General features: G+C 41.6%; 1 protein-coding gene across 4 annotated transcripts; it reads left to right on the forward strand.

Annotated features, from left to right (window-relative positions):
- Nucleotides 1-59: 59 nt before the first annotated feature.
- Nucleotides 60-11,430, forward strand: LOC100765042 (zinc finger protein OZF). Of its 4 annotated transcripts, XM_027411442.2 has the most exons (7): nt 169-296; nt 587-702; nt 3,293-3,383; nt 4,153-4,279; nt 6,362-6,433; nt 6,910-6,992; nt 8,378-11,430. In XM_027411442.2, exons 3-7 carry the CDS (start codon nt 3,351-3,353, stop codon nt 9,686-9,688), a joined length of 1,626 nt encoding a protein of 541 aa, XP_027267243.1. In that variant the 5' UTR covers nt 169-296; nt 587-702; nt 3,293-3,350; the 3' UTR covers nt 9,689-11,430. The 4 variants fall into 4 exon arrangements, with proteins under 4 accessions (XP_027267244.1, XP_027267242.1, XP_027267245.1 ...); XM_027411443.2 differs by lacking the exon at nt 587-702 and having other exon boundaries at nt 60-173; XM_027411441.2 differs by lacking the exon at nt 587-702 and having other exon boundaries at nt 160-296.
- The last annotated feature ends 7,483 nt before the right edge of the window (nt 11,431-18,913 follow it).

Below are 18,913 nucleotides of genomic sequence, written 5' to 3' on the forward strand. Positions count from 1 at the left end.
TGCAGCCGTCCCTGCAACCGCCCGGCGTGTCCCCGCAGCCGTCCTGCAACCGCCGGCGTTCCCCGCAGCCGCCCGGCGTCTCCCCGCAGCCGCCCGGTGTGTCCCCGCAGCCGCCCGGCGTGTCCCCGCAGCCGCCCGGCGTGTCCCTGCAGCCCGGCGACCGCGGAGCGCGGGTGAGCGCCACGGGCTGCGGTTTGTGAAGGAATCTCTCCTCGCTACAGTGTGGCTTTGTCTTTGGCATTGTCTGTTTAATTCTGTCACATGACATTGAGATACGAAGAGTATTCTGCTTGGGGGTGAGTGTGAATGTTTTTTGTTTTTGTTTTTTGGCTGGACCGGAACTCGATGTGTAGACCAGACTGACCTCGAACTCGTTGAGATCCGCTTGCTTCTGCAGTGCACCCCCCCCCCCCGAATGTTTAGTTCTCTAATCATCCCTTTTCTTTTTTCCTTCCTTCCTTTTCCTTGCCTTTCCTTTCTCTACTTTCTTTCTTTCTCTCTCCCTTTACCTCTCCTCCTCTTAACTTTACTGCTACTAAAACTGTTGTACACACCCCCGCCCTGGATATTTCGTACATATATGTAGATGCTGTGTGACTGTGGTGTGAATAAGAGTACTCTACCCTGCCCTCTTCATCTGAAGTTGCTAGGCCAGTGCAACCTTAGAGAGTTTCAAAAAACGGGAACTACCGTGGCTCAGAGGTCAGAGAACAATTTTCAGGAATTGGTTCTTTTTCTCCCATGTGGGTGCTCGGTCTTTGCTCAGTGATCCATGCCCATGGTCTGTTTGTTCTTGGAAATATGGTCTCATGTAACCCAGGCTGGTCTCAACCTTGCTATATTATTGAGGCTGACCCTGAATTCCTGATCCTCCAGCCCTTACCTCCTAGGTGTTGGGTTTTCTGGTGTCTGGCACCCTGCCTGGCTCTGTAGTAACTTTTGAAGAGTCTCACATTTTTTAAGAAAGTTAAACGTTTTGCTATTTCTAATTGAAGTCGCCTGGGATGCTTAAAAATGCCTGTGTTTCTTTCTTTTTCTTTTTTTTCCCTGTCTACTTACAGTGGCTCCAAAGGAGAGGTTTGTAAACTGCAGTAAGAGTTGGTAGTAAGTCCCATAAGCTTCTTGGGCCACAGGGTCAGGAATTGTTCAGTTCTACTTTAGTAACTCTGTGTCTGTAGTTACCCTGTGATGTTCTGGTTGTGAGCCACAACTGTTTCTCAAAAGCAGAGGAGTTAATCTTTAAAAGAGGGCATGTTGCCTGGAGTGTGTGTAGCTCAATGGGAGTGAACTTAGTTGGCAAGCATGAGGCTCTGAGTTTAGCCTCCAGATACAGCAGCAGATATACAAAAGGTTTAGGATTACCGTAAAGTACCAAGAAGGCTAAGGCGTTGTCTGGTGTCTGGCACTTGGACCTCTTCGGATCTGCCGGATGAATCGGTTCAGGTGCTTGAAAACCTTCTATTATATGCTTTAAGATTTTTATTATCCTTGTATACATGTGTATGGTGGTGGGTGTGGCTTTGCATGTGCCACAGCACACACATGGAGGCCAGAGGACAACTTTGTGGAGTCCATTCTTTCTTTTAGTGGGTTCTGGAGACTGAATTCAGGTCTCCAAGCTTCTGTGGTAAGCTCTTGTGCCTACTGAGCCCCCTTCTACTATAGTTGTCTTAACTTGGTCTGGCCTGCACTTGAAACTGGAGGCCATATAGGCGACTGTACATGTGTTAAAAGCACAGTCAAATCTTGAAAATGTTGCACTCCAAATTCAAATATCTGTTAAGTGTTATGTCTTGTTTTGGTTGGTATGGGAAGCAATAACCTAAATGAAATCTTCAAGTGAATGTCTTCACTTGACTTCAGCACTGAACCTTTAGAAAATCCCACCCCTAAATCTGACACACTTTACATTTTTTAGTATACTTTCATATTAGTGTGTGCGTGTGCGTGTGCGTGTGCGTGTGCGTGTGCGTGTGTGTAAAGGTGCCACACGTGGTGGCTAGAGGATGACTTGCAGCTGCCCTGGGGATTGAAGTCAGTCAGCAGGCAAGTAGGTACCTTTACCTGCTGAGCCCACCCTCCACTCTTGCATGATTGGGAGTGAGGGGGAAGTGAGTGATGTGGTTTCTTTATTTTAGCTTTGAATAAAGTCTCCTTATGTAGCTTAGGGAGGTCTTGAACTCACAATCTTCTCACTTCTGTTTCCTTAGTGCTGGGATTACAGATGTATATTACCATGCCTACTTTTTTTTGAGATAGGGTCTCACTGTGTATTCCTGCAGAGCTGCTCATCCCACCGCAGCCAGGGAGCAGAAACAGAGCAGGAGGAAGAGTGCAGAAAAATATACCTTCTTCAGGAACACATCCTCAGTGACCTACTTCCTCCATCTAGGTCCCACACCCTAAATCCTGCTACCTCATGCCCATTAAGTTATGTGTCTATAACTTAATCAATTGTTTAATCAATTGATGATAGATCTCTCATGATCCAGTCACCTACCAAAGGAGGTGCACACTGCTGTATTACCAAGCTATCAACTCATGAATTTGTGAGACCATTTCAATACCCAAACCATAATAGTGCAGATTAAGTCTGGCCCTTGGTATGTGTGTTTTGAAAAGTACTATATAAATCCTCATTACAAGGGGAAAATAAAGTGTTACCTCTCGGACTTGAAGTTGTCTTCCCTATAAAATGAGACATTTTTCCCAGTGGGTAACATGGTTTATCTGCCTGTTTCCTGGTTGTAGGTGACACAGGCCTGCTCTGGCATCACATATTTGTATATATGGGCGAGTTTTCTCAGGTGTGCAGGATTACATGGATTTCATATTAGGGCTGTGTAATAGTTATTGTTAATTGTCAACAGGTTCTAATATTACCTTGGGGACAGATCTCTGGCACACCTTTGAGGTACTGTCTAGGTTGCAGATAGCCTCTAAATGTCTGGGAGAGATTGTCTTGACTAGGTTAATTTATGAGAGAAGTCCCATCTTCACTCTGGCAAGGATCCTGAACTGTAAAAATTGGACGTGAGCTGAGCAATGCAGTCATTGCTTTTCTGCTTCCTGATTGTGGTTGTGATGTGACCAGCTGCTATAAACTCCTTTACTTTCCCACCGTGATGTGATGGACTGTACCCCAAAACTGTAAGCCAGAATAAGCCCTTTCTCCTTAAGTGGATTTTGTCAGAGTATTTTATCACGGTAACAGGAAAGGTAGACAGAATGAAGTCAAGGTGTACAAGAATTAAAGGCAGCTCTAGGCTCTCATGTCTTCTGTCTTTTCCAGGAACTCTTTGTAAGGGACTCAGACTCCATTCTTGAAGAAAAGAAAACAGGTAGAAAAGATGGTGGCTGATTGCCTGACAAATTGTTACCAGGTATGTAGGAACTGTGTCTCACAAATGACATGCATACCCCTATCTTGTAGGCACACCTCCTTTGGGGCAGATTTATGTCCAGAGCTTCTAAAACAAGTAGAAGCCCCCTCAAGAACTGAGTGCCTAGCTGAATTTCTGAGAGTGGGGACTCTGATGCAGTTGAGGTATTACCTGAATGTCATCCCAGGATTTCAATAATTATTAATTACTCTTTGCACTTTATGGCCAGTTCAGTTTAGTTTTTCTGACAGATGATAAGGAAGATCTAGTGTCTGTTTTTTTGTTTTGTTTTGTTTTGTTGAGTATTTATCATCATTAAGGTAATTATGTAGTGTGCTTAGAAGTATGTTTTAAGAAATTGAGAGAAGAGCTTCTAGTCTGGTTGTGGCAAGGTCTGTTCACCTGTCAGAATGGTCATTAATAGTAAATGTCTGGAGCAGAGCAACAGAGTATGTGTAGATGTGGACAAGGTTAGGGCTGCCAATCCCTGGGGCAGTCAGTGGAAGCTCTCCGTTTTCTGTATGGGTTTTACAGAAACCCTTCTTCAGCTGTAGAGAACATTGGTGCATATGTTATTGTTTACTCAAGCTCTCTCTCTCTCTCTCTCTCTGTCTCTCTCTCTCTCTCTGTCTCTCTTTGTGTCTCTCTCTCTCCCTCTCTCTGTGTGTGTCTCTCTGTCTCTGTCTTTCTCTCTCTCTCTCTCTCTCTCTCTCTCTGTGTGTGTGTGTGTGTGTGTGTGTGTGTGTGTGTGTGTGTGTGTGTGGTTTAGGTCTCGGTAACTTTTGATGATGTGGCTGTGGACTTCACCCAAGAAGAATGGATTTTATTGGATCAGGCTCACAGAGACCTCTACAGAGAAGTGATGCTAGAGAACTACCAGAACCTGGCCTCAGCAGGTAGCACTGCCACCACTCTGTATGGCTTCTTGGGGAGAAGGATGGCATGTCCTGGCCGTCCTGAGGGATCAAAATGCAAGGGAAAGTAGAGGCACACAGACTTTGTCCTAATACCATAGTCTGTCTGTGGAAGATAAGATCCAAGATTCCCAGTGGATGCCTAAAACTGTAGATGGAACTGAACTGTATATACAGTTATGGTAACATTTTGAGTTCCTTTTTCCTGATTTTATGGATTGGAGATTTAATTTTTGGAAACAAGATCTCATTGTAGTTAAAGTTGACCTTGAACTCCTGATCTTTCTCTACTTCCCAAGTGCCAGTATTACACATATGTACTGTAACATCTGGCTGGGAACTTAAGAGTAGATATTATTCATTAGCTTTAGGCTGCAGAGATGGTCAGTAGTTAAGAGCATTTGTTACTCTTGCAAAGGACCCAGGTTTGGTTCCCTGCTCCCAAACAGCAGCTCACAACTTTACCTGTAAGTTCAGTTCCAGGGACTGGCTGCCTCTTCTGGCCTCTGTGTGCACAAAGTACACATGTACATGAAAGCAAAACACTCAAATAAGAAATAAAATTCCTGAGTGAGATGTGGTGGCACACATCTTTAATGCCAGCACTCGGAAGGTAGAATTGAATTTGAGGCCAGTCTAGTCTAAACCTAGTTCTAGGACAGCCAGGGCTGTAACATAGAGAAACTCTGTCTTGAAAAACCAAAAACAGGAAAAAAGAAAACTATAACTCCTGAGAGTAGATACTAGCAACCTCAGCATACAGGTTTCTCCTCCACACTTTACAACTTTGTTTTGGCATATCTGAATTGCCATCATGACTACTGTTATGTTTTGAGTAATTAGTAATCACTAATTACATAGTGATTAGTAAAATGAGGGGCTATATTGTTTTTTTGTTGTTGTTGTTTTGTTTTGTTTTGTTTTGAGACAGTCTCAGTATGGCTGAACTGGAACTTGTTGAGAACTGGAACTCATTGTGTAAATCAAGCTGGCCTTGAATTCTTAGAGATCTGCTTGCCTCTGTCTCCCAATTGCTGAGATTAGAGGTTTGTGCCACCATGCCTGGCAAGTTTTACTGTATTGCAACAAGCAAGCCACTCAGAAAGGTGCTAAATGACTGTGGAGCAGGTAGCAGGTGCAAAGGATGATTTGCATGATAGTGTGAGATTCTATAATGCTACACAATGGTGTGCAATTTTATATGAATCTTTTCTGGAAATTTGTATTTAATATTTCCAGGACAGGTGGGTAGTATGTAACTAACTACTTACAGCAAAACCATGAATAAGTGGGGGCTGCTATGCCTTTTAATTTTCTGTAGTGGCTCTCAAAATGCTGTACTAGATGAACGATGGACAGAGTGGTACATAGCTCTAATCCTAGCATTTGGGAGGCATAGGATTTGTGAGTTTAAGGCCAGCCTGGTCTATAGAGTGAATTCTAGAACAGCCAGAGCTCATAGTGAGAACCTGTCTCAAAATATGAAAGTCCCTGTATTTAATCCCCATCACTGCCCCCTCAAAAAAAGAGAGAAAAGAATATAGAAATGTAGTCATTCTCTTCTTTTGATGTACTGAATAAAAAACTCAAAGTACATTCTACTTATATGAATTTGACCCAGATGAAAGTAAAATTATCTTTGTTTCACTTTACTTTCTATTTGACCTGAAGTATTAGTGTTTTATTAGAGTGTATGTAATCATTAATTTGTGTGCTAATTCAGCAGTAATTAATCATCAGGACGTAGAAAAGGAAGTGTTTGCTTGTTTAACCTCTCTGAAATAATTGCCCTGCTTTCATTGGAAGCACAGCTTCATGGCCTGGCATGGTGGCACACACCTTTAATCAAAGTACTCAGGAAGAAGACAGGCAGCTTTTTGTGAGTTTGAGGCCAACCTGGTCTACCTATCAAGTTCCAGGACAGCCAGGACTACATAGTGATACCCTGTCCAAAAACAAAGCAAAACAAAATAGAACAGCAACAATAAAGAAGTCCAGAATTATACTGATTTTTATACTCTTTTGCATGAACTTCCTCCATGAATGCATTTTGCCATGTGTAAGGATGTGAGGTCATCAAACCCAGTCTTATCTCCTGGTTGGAAGAAGAGGATTTGCACAGAGAAGATCTCCAAGGTGAGTGTTTGTGAAGAATATGTTTAGAATTAAAATGTGAAATCTTTTAAAGATGTACTTTTCTTAGACTTTAAGCATGGGCCATGTGCCTGAAAAGGTACAGAATCCTTTACTTCTTAGACTCTTATTTTTTGCCTTCTCGGGTTTTCCTGTAATTTTGCAAAATGACCTATTGTGTTTCATGCTTATTGTCTGTTAATATATTCTTTACTCAGATCTTCGCTACTTTGCAGCACTAATAGTGTGATTCTTTTTCGACGTGAGTTTTAATTTTCAAAGAGTCAGTTTGAAATAAAACATTTAAAACTCACATCTTTAGTGTAGTCAATTTATTGACCTGATCAAAATTATCACACTTTTCTTTCTTCCTAGCTAGGTTCAGTAGGAACGATCAAAAAAGCCCTGTGTCTTTTAACTTTGTAAGTGACCATTTATTTTTCTTCAACTCTTAAATATTTTTTTCTGTTTATCTCCAGAATGGGAAATGCCACTTGGCACCAAAGAGTCAACATTTCGTCAGGAGTTTTTGAGGAGACAGACCTCCAGTGGAATAGAAACAGTAAGATTGACCAGAGATATTTGTCATTTCCCTCATTCATAGGCAATTGTGAATTCCATTATAGGAATCCAAATAGCATGCACCCAGGAAGGAACAGCCCGATATCTGAGAAGTATGTTGAACATAATGAATTTTGGGGTGTCCCAAACCTATCATAAAACCTGTTTGTTAAGAGATCCCTCTGGGGCTAGATAGATGACTCAGCGTTTAAGAGCACTGACTGTTTTTCCAGAGGTTCTGAGTTCAGTTCCCAGCAACCACGAGGTGGCTCACAACCACCTTGAATGAGATCTGGTGCCCTCTGCTGGCATGAAGGCAGAAGACTGTATAGACTGTAAACATAATAAATAAATAAAATAAATAAATAAATAAATAAATCCCTCTGACCAAGATGGCTCAGTGGGTAAAGACTCTTTGATTTCAGGTCTGACAACTTGAGTTTGATTCACAGTACCCACATGGTAATGGTAAGAGGAAAGAATTGTCTTTCACAGGTTGTCCTCTTAACCTCTTCATGCACAATGCCACATACATTCTCCCCTCCAAAATAAATTTAATTGTATTTGTTTATTGTGTTTATTTAAAACAGGTTCTCCTATAGCCCTGGCTGGCCTGGTATTCACTGTCTAGATGTCTCAAACTCTGAGATCTACATACCTCACCCAGCATAAAGAGAGGGAGGGAGGGAGAGAGAGGGAGAGGGAGAGGGAGAGAGAGAGAGAGAGAGAGAGAGAGAGAGAGAGAGAGAGAGAGAGAGAGAGAGATCCCACAAGTATAACCAGATACTAGCTTTTAAGGCAATTTTGTGTATATCCTATTTTGTGTATATCCTGATTATTTTGAGCTTAGATCAAATGGCAACTACTGTTGCATCTTTCACTTTGAAAGAAAACATGATCTGAGTGGTAGTGGTGCACGCCTCTAATCCTAGCACTTGGGAGGCAGAGGCAGGTGTATCTCTGAGTTTGAGGCCAGCCTAGTCTACATATCAAGTTCCAGGACAGCCAGAGCTATTTAATAGAGAGGCACCTAGGTACCTTCTCAAAAAGAAAGAAAGAAGAAAAGGCAAGGAGTCAGGTGTGGTGTCACATCCTTTAATTCCAGCATTCAGAAGACAAAAGCAAGTGATCTCTGTGAGTTTTAAGCCAGCCTTCTCTACGTATTGAGCTTCAGGCTAGCCATTGCTATATAGTAAGACCCTCTTTCAAAAGCAAAACTACTAAAATACTGAGGCATCTTTCCAAATTAAAATAGATGGTTCTAGACTTTAGGATAGGAATTTTGCATGTAGTCAAAATGGCAAAAATCATTTTTCTGCCTTCACTTAAGGAGTTCTTCAATAAGGATGAAAAATCTCTAACCATAAGTCATTCCTTTATCAACAGGTCAGAAGCCATAGTGCACGAGAACTCTGTTACTATGTACAATGTGGAGAAATCTTCAGTGAGCATTCATATTTCAAGACACATGTGAAAACTCACAGTACTTGCAACACTGGACATTTTACTCACTCAAGTCATGATGCCTCTGTTCAAGTACACACCATAAAAACATATCCATGTAAGATTTGTGGAAAAGCCTTTGGACGTTCTTCAAATCTTAACAGACACTTACGAAGTCACACTGGAGAAAAACCCTATGAATGTAAGGAATGTGGGAAAGCCTTCACTACCTACTCAAGGCTAGTGGAACATTTTAGAACTCATACTGGAGAGAAACCATATAAATGCAAGGATTGTGGAAAAGCCTTTGCTAAGAGGTCAGGCCTTATAACACATATATCAACCCATGCTTCAGAGAAACCCTTTGCATGTAAAGAGTGTGGGAAAGCTTTTGCTTCATCCCCACGCCTTAGTCAGCATGTGAGAATTCACAGTGGAGAGAGACCCTACATATGTAAGGAATGTGGAAGAGCCTTCCTCACTTCCTCATATCTTCGGAACCATATAGGAAGAACTCACAGTGGAGAGAGACCCTATATATGTGGAGAATGTGGAAAAGCCTTCCATTCTTACTCAAATCTGCGTAGACATGTGAGAACTCACAGTGGAGAAAGACCCTATATATGCAAGGAATGTGGGAAAGCCTTTCTCAATTCCTCATACCTACATAACCATATAAGAAAAACTCACAGTGGAGAGATGCCTCACATATGTGGTGAATGTGGGAAAGTCTTCCACGCTTCCTCATACCTTCGGAGACACTTAAGAACTCACAGTGGAGAGAGACCATGTATATGTAAAGAATGTGGGAAAGCCTTCCTCAACTCCTCATACTTACGCAAACATTTAACCATTCATACTGGAGACAAACCCTACGAGTGTAAAGAATGTGGGAAAGCCTACCGTAGGTACAATCTGCTACATGACCATTTAAAAACTCATGCAGTAGAAAAGCCGTTTGAATGTGATGTATGTGGAAAATCCTTTCAGTATTTTTCATACCTTACTAAACACGTTCGTATTCACACCGGAACAAAACCCTATAAGTGTAAGTACTGTGGGAAAGATTTCACTACTTCCTCAAGCCGAACTGAGCATATCCGAACTCACACTGGTGAGAGGCCCTATGAGTGTACAGAATGTGAGAAAACCTTCACTTCATCCTCTAACCTCATTCACCATGTAAAAATCCACACTAGAGAGAAACCTTTTGTTGAGAATGTAGGGAAGCCTACAGCAGATTTTACCTACTAACCGAATAGTAAGTAACTCAAGATGATCAAAATGACTTCAGATAGGAGGAATGCCAAAAATCCTTAATCTCTCCATGTCTTGATTACATCATACTGGAGTTTACACTATTAAGAAAGCAATGTGGAACAGCCCCCAATTATGACAGTTTCCTTTGAAAACATAAAAAGCCCCTATTCAAGATGCCCCATGAATTTAAGGAAAGAAATATTAAAGCCCTCACTATTTCCTAGGAACTTACTGGATATGTGAGACTTACAACGAAGGGAAATACACTGATAGAAGACATACAGAAGGTTGTAGTTCTGTTAGTATTTTTAATTCATTTGTTCCAGAAGTTAGAAAACTGTTTGAAGGTAAGGAATGTGAGTAAGCCACATGAACTTAACCCTCAGTGTTTAGTAAACATTATAATTCATATCCATGAGAAATCAACTATATGGAAATTTTGTCCATGTGCCCTGAAATGTGGTATTGCTGGCAGCAGTAAGGCCTTTGGATGACTGTTTATTTTGAACTTTTGATATCTGTCCTGATATTCCTAGAGTGATATGTTTCTTTCCTCTAAGCAATGCCATTTCATCTTGGTTGTTAAAACTTCTGGGTAGCAAGCTGGTGATATGAGGACTTTTGGAATATAAACATTGTTTTAGTGTAGTGTAGGTAAGTTGGCTTGTCATACTATTAAACATGCTACCCTATAATAACTTACAGCAGCTAAGTTTCATAGTACAGTTCTCATGGTCTTTAAAATGTCCTTTTTCCTCTTTCACAACTTTTAGGTAAAAGGTGATATAAATAAGTAAGCAAACAAACTAGCAAAGTCCTTTCCCCAAAACACATCAAGCTGTGAATCCATAAGTGGATCAGTCATTGATGAAGCCAGAGCCCTCGTGATCCAGGTATCTCTCACATCCCACAATGTGAACACTACAGCCCTGGGGATCAAGTCTTCAGTACATAAACTTTAGGGTACATTTCAGATACAAATCATAATACAATTCCTCCCAGGTTCGGGTAATTCCTTAAGATTACAAACACTGCAAACGCTTGGGACTATGTGTTTTATAGTCATTTTATATTTATGGTTGTTTTCTGTGTGTGTGTGTGTGTGTGTGTGTGTGTGTGTGTGTGTGTGTTGGAAGTGGGAAAGGCATATGTGTCACAGTGCACATATGAACATCAGAAGGCAACTTGCCGGAGTCTGTCTGTTCCTTCCACCCAGGGATAAAACTTGGGTTGTCAGGCATGGCTTGGCAAGCACCTTTTGCTCACTGAGCCATCTCACTGGCCCATACTTTTCATATTCAAAACAATTGGGGGACTGGAGAGGTGGTCATGTGGTTAGTAATACTTGCTGCTATTTCAGAGGACCAGAGTTTAGTTCCCAGGACTTATGTAGATGTGTTCACAACTGCTTATAACTTAAGCCCCAGGGGGTCACACTCCTGGTCTCTGGATACACATGTGCAAGTGAACATACACACACCATGAATAATGAAGTCTTTTCAAAAAGAACACCAATCCAGAGGTCAAACCATATTCTTTTCCGGGAACCCACCAAACCTGTATGTTCCAGGTCCTAAATCAATCTAGATGAAAGCTGAAGAGAAATAGAGACATAACCTATATTCTTACTCATTAGAATTATTCAAAATTATTGATCTTAAAATTTTTTTTCAGCCATACTTTCCTTCTTAGCAGAAATTTCAATAAATATTGTGGCTAATACTTTTTTGCTTGCTTTTACCCCAGCCTCTGTCGCTCTGTTTTTGCCTCTGTGGGTCTGGATGGGGTATTATACTGTGCCCTTTCCCGGTACAATGCATAAGAAACTCCATTTAGTCGGGCACCGTATGACTTCCCATAGAAACTCATAGCAACCATCTCTTCATGGTTGGTGTTTTATGTATTATTTGTTGTGCTTTGGGTAGTGCCTAGGGTACAGCTGCCACATTCTTACTTTTTTATTTTGTAGAAGGCAGCACATACATGGTTCATAACAGAAGACAACTTGCAATAGACAGTTCTGCCTTATGCATTCCAGGGATCAAATTCAGGTTGTCATGCTTAGCAGCAAATGGCCTTTCATGCTGAGCCATCTTGGGGTCCACTTTATGTTTTTAATTGATTTTTAAGACTTGGGCATCCTAAATTACTTCATAATTATAGGGTTTTGTTTTATTTTCTGTTGTTTGTTTTTTAGTTTTCTTTTTATTGGCAGTCAGTCTACCCTGAGATATGTCCTTAGCTCCACATTTCCCCCCACACCCTTTCTGATAATATGGTCTTACTGTATAGTCCAGACTGTCCTGGGACTCATGCGGTCTACTTTCAGCCTCTAGCGTGCAAGGATTAAACCACATCATTTTAAAATTTGAAGATGTAGTGGAAGGTGTAGGAGTTTCCATCTTACGGGTTTTCATTCTTGTGATCGTATCCTTTTTTTTCCAATTCTTTAAAATTGAAAATAGATTTTTTTCATGCAATATATTCTAATTAAGGTTTCCTTTCCCAACTCCCCTCCCATTCAGATGGAGGTAGTGACACATGCCTTTAATTCCAGCACTGGGAATCTGAGTTTGAGGCCAGCCTGGTCTACATATGGAATTCCAGGGCAGCCAGAATTACATATTGAGACCCTGTCGAAAACAAAACCCCTTCAAAGACACCTAAAAAGTAACAATAACATAAAATAAGACATAATATAAACAAACATACAGAAGGGAAAGAGCTAAAGAAAAAGCACAAGAAACACAGAGCACAGAGGCACATTCACACATAGAAATCCCAGAAAAACACAAGATTGTAAACTAATATATATGCAGAGACCTTTAAGATGGGGGGAAAAACAGCCAGATGTTGGTGGCACATGCCTTTAATTCCAGCATTCGGGAGGTGGAGGCAGGCAGATCTCTTGTGAGTTCGAGGCTGGTTTGCAGAGCAAGTTCCAGGACAGGCTCCAAAGTGCGCAGAGAAACCTTGTCTTAAAAAAGGGAGAGGGGGAAACTCTCCAGTAATGCCATTGGGTTTGTGTTGGCCATCTACTGCTGGATGTGGAGCCTGCCCTTAAGAGTGGTTTGTATGTCCAGTGAGACTCCATTGAGAAAACTCCATTGAGAGTGTTATCAATTGGAAACAGCTTCTGTGTTAGATATGGGGACTTGTGTCCACTTACCCTCTCGACACTGGGACAGATGCCATCTGGCTCAGACCATTGCATGCTGCCACAGTCTCTAAGTTTGTGTGTCATTCCTGCTGTGTTTAGAAGGCCTTGTTTCCTTGGTTCTTCAATCACCTGAGGGGAGGAATTTGATGGAAACATCCCATTTAGGACTGAGTATTCCAAGGTCTCTTCCCTCTCTGTACATTGTCCAGTTGTGGGTCTGTGTGTGTATTCCCATCTGCTGCAGGAGGGAGTTTCTCTGATGATGGCTGAGCAAGACACTGATCTTTAAGTATAGCAGAATGTTGTTAATGGTAGTTTTATTGCTATATTCCTTTAGAACAGTAGTTTTTGGTTTTCTCCCAAGATCATGGCCTATATAGTCTCAAGTTCTTGGCCACCCCAGCAGTGTTGGGGATGGGTTCCATCTCATGGGAGTAGACCAATCCAGTAGGTCGGCTATTCCCACAAGCTTTGTCCACTATTATACCAGTGTACCTTGCCAAAGTTCACCATTGTAGACTGAAATGTTTGTAGAATGCAGAGTTATTTTCCAGTGCCAGGAACACTAGGCAGTAGGAGTGAAGGCTCTTAAGTAGGTGCCAGCCCAACTTCTCCATGTTCAATGAATTATGTAGGTGTTCTTTTTTTTTTTAAAGATTTTATTTATTATGTATACAACATTCTGCTTCCATGTATATCTGCACACCAGAAGAGGGCATCAGATCTCATAATGGATGGTTGTGAGCCACTATGTGGTTGCTGGGAATTGAACTCAGGACCTCTGGAAGAGCAGTCAGTGCTCTTAACCTCTGAGCCATCTCTCCAACCCTTGTAGGTGTTCTTTCCAGCAACGAAGCCTTACCATCAGTTTGTGGAGAGCAACCAAGAGCCTTGGGATCAGCCTGGGTTGTTTGGGGTTTTCATGAAGCCCTTTGGCTGACCACTTGATTAGATGTAACCCAAGTTCTCAGTTTCATTTAATACAAGAGATTTCTAGTTGCAGTTGTCTCCCCAGTTATTTGGTGATTCCATTCATATATATGAAGACATATGTACACATAAGCTTCTACTGTGTTAGTTTTCCATATGACCCCTCAAATCACCATTAGTTTTAGCTGTCTATCTTAGGGTTTCTATTGATGTGAAGAGACACCATGACCACGGCAACTCTTTTCATTGGGCGGCTTTCAGTTCAGAGGTTCAGTCCAACATCATCATAGTGGGACATGGCGGTGTGCACATAGAAGAGACATGGTGTCGGAGAAGGGGCTGAGGATTCTGTAGCTTTGATCTACAGGCAACAGGAAGTGAACTGTCTCTTTGGGTGTGGCTTAAACATATATGAGACCTCAAAGCCTGCCTCCACAGTGACACACTTCCTCCAACAGGCCACACACATCTACTCCAATAAGACCACACCTTATAATGGTGCCACCCCCTTTGGGGGCCATTTTCTTTCAACCACCACAGTCTCTCCCTTTATTTCCTCCTTTACCCTACTTTTCCCTCTCCTTCCCCGTTTGATCTTTCCCTTCCAGTCCCGATCCCGTCCCCCCCACCCCATCTATAACTATCTGTTCTATTTTACCTCCCAGGGAGTTCATGTGTCCCATCTAGTTGCTACCTCCATACTTGACCTCCGGGTCTATGGATTGTAGCTTGGTTAATATTTAATGGGTAATATCCACATATAAGAATACATACCATATTTATCTTTCTGGGTCTTGGATACCTCAAGATGATGTTTTTCTAGTTATATCCATTTACCTGTGAATTCCATGATTTCTTTGGTTTTTGTTTTGTTTTTTAGCAGCTGAGAATATTCCATTGTGTAAATGTTCCACACTTTCTTTATCCCAGTCATCTGTTGAGGGGCATCTAATTGTTTCCAGGTTCTGGCAATTATGACTACAGCAGCAATGAACATGGTTGAGCAAGTGTCTCTGTGGTAGGATGTAGAGTCCTTTGGCATACGCCCAAGAGTGGCATAGCTGGAGCTTGAGGAGATCTATTCCCAGCTTCCTAAGGAACTGCCACACTGATTTCCATGTGGCTGTACAAGTTTGCATGAGAGATTATAGGGATTTCTTAATTTTGGCAGCCCAGATTTCTCCAACTATTTCTTTGATTTTAGAAGTTTTCCTGATAACCTTAAATGTGTTCTGTTGCAGTGCCTTCTATACTTTGTTTTTTTTTTTTTTAAAGATTTCCCTTTTTTTTTTTTTAACACTTGTTTATTTATTATGTATAGTGTTCCGCCTGCATGTATGCCTGCAGGCCAGAAGAGGGCACCAGATCTTGATGGATGGTTGTGAGCCATGTGGTTGCTGGGAATTGAACTCAGAACCTCTGGAAGAACAGACAGTGCTCTTAACCTCTGAGCCATTTCTCCAGCCCTATACTTTGTTTTAAAAGTTTGTTTGTTTGTTTTTGAGGCAGTCTCTTACTTGAGACAGTACCCCAGGATGGTCTAAAACTCACTATGTAGCTCAGGATGACATTGAACTTGTAATCCTCCTGCTTCTACTTTCATTTTTTTTTTAAGTTTTTTTTTTTAAGTTCTTTTGTTTGGCTTTTGTTTTTGTTTTGTTTTTTGGCTGGGCATAATGGTGCACATCTGTAATCACTGTACCTGGGAGGCAAAAGCAGGTGGATCTCTGTGAGTTCAAGGCTAGCCTAGTCTACATAATGAGTTCCAGGACAGCCAGAGCTGAGACTCTGTCTCAAAAAAACAAAACAACAAGGGCTGGAGAGATGGCTCAGAGGTTAAGAGCACTGACTGCTCTTCCAGAGGTCCTGAGTTCAATTCCCAGCAACCACATGGTGACTCACAACCATCCATTATGAGATCTGGTACCCTCTTCTGGTGTGCAGATATACATGGAAGCAGAATGTTATATACATAATAAATAAATAATCTTTAAAAAAACAAAACAAAACAAAAAAACAAAAAAGAGCACTGACTGCTCTTCCCCAGGACCTGGGTTCAGTTCCCAGCACCCACATGGGAGCTCACAACTGTCTGTAACTAGGATCCAACACTCTCACATAGACATATATACAAGCAAAACACCAATAAAATAAAAATAATAAATTAAAAAATTTTAAGTTACGTATACGTGTGCCATCTCTGTGTGGGTAAGTACAGGTGCCCACAGTGGCCAGAGGTGTCGGATCCCATGGAGCTGGAGTAACAGGCAGTTTTGAACTGCTGAGAACATAACTTGGGTCCTTTGCAAAAGTAATGCATGCTTTTAAGTGCTGAACCAGCTCTCTAGCTCCTGCCTTCTCTTCCTAAATGCTAGGATTACAGGGGTGTACCCATACCCTTGCATGCTTTCTGTAGTTATAGTTCCAATTTTGTATACTTAGCTTACTGCTGACAGAATTTATGTCTAATCTTACTTTTCTCCTTATAGGCATAAAATAGTCATAGCACCTCTATTTCAGCAAAAGCAGTAGAAGGGGTATTTGGGGGTTTTTGTTTGTTGATGTTGTGTTTGTTTTTTGAGACAGGGTTTCTCTGTGTAGCCCTGGCTGTCCTGGAACTTGCTCTGTAGACCAGGCTGACATCAAACTCAGAGATCTGCCTGCTTCTGCCTCCCAATTGCTGGGATTAAAGGTGTGCGCCACCATAACCCAGCTAATTGGAATGCGCAGTGAAAAAGACTGCTTGTTCTGCAAGCATAAGTACCTGAGTTTGAATTCCAGCACATGCATGGAATGCTGAGTATGGCTATAAACACCTTTTTCCCCAGCACTGGGGATGGAGACAGGTGGATCCTGAGAGCTCACTGGCCACCCAGCCTACTCTATAGGTGAACTTTCAATTCAGTGAGAAACCCTATATCAAGAGACTAAAGGTATAGAGTGGTCAAAGAACTCTGGTCTTGGCATGTGTATGCATACACATGTCAATTTCACTGCACTGCACACAAAATAAAATGTGCATAATTATTATATAAAATGGTGGTTTTCAGGCCAGCAAAATGGCTTAACAGATAAAGGTTTTTGTCTTGAAGCCCGCTGACCATCAGTCAACCTCTTAAAACCATGGTGGGAGAAAAGAACCAACATCCTCAAGTAGTCCCCTGACTTCCACATGTGTACACGTGTGCTAAAACTCTCATTTCCCTGTCTTGTCCTCCCATCTCCCCACTGCTGTTTTCTTTCCCCCTTTCAAAATATTGCCCTAAAAAGGCTTGGAAGTTAGAATTTACATCAAAACCACAACCCACAGAATGTTTATTAAACTTGCATACAACAGAATGGCTTAGTGGGTAAAGACACTTGGTCTTAGTTCAACTCCTGGAGCGCACATGATGCCTCACAGTAATGTACCTGCCACCACCTCCTCCAATAAATGGAATTTTAATAATGAAGGAAACTTGCATACCGGACCCAATTTTGAGAGTTGCCTGATTAAACAAGTATCTGTAGTCCTCATAGGATGTAAACAACCAGAATGAGCCCAGTGTGATGGTGGGTGTTTGTAATCTCAGCACTCTAGAGGAGGAGGCAGGATGGTTACACTTTCTGGCTAGACTGGACTATATCATGAGACCCTATCTCAATGGGGGAAAAAGTCTTAATGAATCTAAAACATGATAAATTAAACTCAAATATAATGAAATTGGTGGAACCTAAGATCAGTTTTTGCCCTTGTATTTTTTTTTTTTTTAAGAAAAGGTCTCATACAGCTCTGGATATCTCAAACCTCATGTGCCATGGAGGATGAACTTCTGGTCCTCCTTTGGCCTCTCCCAGAGTTTCAAGCATACAAGGCAAGCACCCTACTAACTGTGCTACAGCGCCAACTCCAAGTGCATATGCTTTTATTTATTTGGGGGCTCAGTGTTACTGTTTGCTAAGCTGTCCTCAAACTTCTGAGCTAACCTGATCTACCTCAATTTCTTGATTAGGTAGAAGTAATCTCTGAAAAGGGATTGAGGGCTCTGAATCATGCCACACACTATAACACTAGTACTTGGGAAGCCGAAGCAGGACAATCACAAGTCAGCCCATGCTACATAGTGAGACTCTCAAAAAAGGATTCACTGAGACACTGAAAAAAGGGTCTCATCATATATCCCTGGCTGTCCTAGAACTCCCTTTGTAGATCAGGCTGGCCTCAAACTCAGAGATCTGCCTGACTCTGCCTCCTGAGTGCTAGGACTAAAGGTGTGTGCCACCGCACCCAGCTCCAGCACACACTTTATAACAGAGCCTCAGAGCACATGCAAAGAGACAATGAGAAAATGCTCCCATCCACATGCATTCAAAGTAAATCTCTCTCATAATAATAAGAACTTGGGCTGGTGAGGTGGTTCAAGGTGAGATGGGTAGAGGTGCTTCCCAGAACTCAGGATGGAAGGAGAGAAGCGACTCCCACAAGTTGTTTTCTGATCTCCACATATGAACTGTGGCATGCAGGCATGCATGTATAAGCATGCACACAGGCACATATACTCTTAACAGAGAATAAGACCTATAGATAATTTATAATAATTGAAGATGAAATTAAATGAGAAGTCAAACAAAATAACAGGCAAAATACTTGGAAACTACAAAATAACTTACAAAGAACTTAAAATAGTGGATCAGAGAGAAGATAAGAGGAGAAATTGGTTGTTTTGTTTGTTTGGTTTTTCGAGACATTGTTTCTTTGTGTAGCCTTGGCTGTCCTGGAACTATTTTATAGACCAGAATGGCCTCAAACTCTCAGAGATCCCCTCCTGCTCTGCTTCCTGAGTGCTGGGATTAAAGGCGTGTATAACTGTGCTGCAATAAGCTCTGATGCACAAGTATCATAAGCATAATTTAATTAATAATTTTTATTCTTTGATATGTATGTGTGTGTGCCCCATGAATGCTTGGTGTCTGGAGATTCAAAATGGGTATTGGAGCCCCTGGAACTGGAGTTACAGACAAGTGTCAGCCACCATGTGGATGCAGGGAATGCAACTTAGAGCCTCTTTGAGAGAAACCAATGCTCTTATATGCTGAACCATGAGACTTCTTAATAAAATGTGTTAGTAACTCGGTGTCAAAGGGTAACT

Source organism: Cricetulus griseus, chromosome 4 (genome assembly GCF_003668045.3).
Source record: "Cricetulus griseus strain 17A/GY chromosome 4, alternate assembly CriGri-PICRH-1.0, whole genome shotgun sequence".
NCBI lineage: Eukaryota > Metazoa > Chordata > Mammalia > Rodentia > Cricetidae > Cricetulus > Cricetulus griseus.

Excerpts from the sequence above, each read along its gene's own strand:
- LOC100765042 (XM_027411443.2), top strand. The coding sequence starts at position 3,351 with ATGGTGGCTGATTGCCTGACAAATTGTTACCAG. Across the intron at positions 3,384-4,152 it reads GCCTGACAAATTGTTACCAG|GTCTCGGTAACTTTTGATGA; the intron begins GTATGTAGGAAC and ends TGTGTGGTTTAG. Across the intron at positions 6,434-6,909 it reads GCACAGAGAAGATCTCCAAG|AATGGGAAATGCCACTTGGC; the intron begins GTGAGTGTTTGT and ends GTTTATCTCCAG.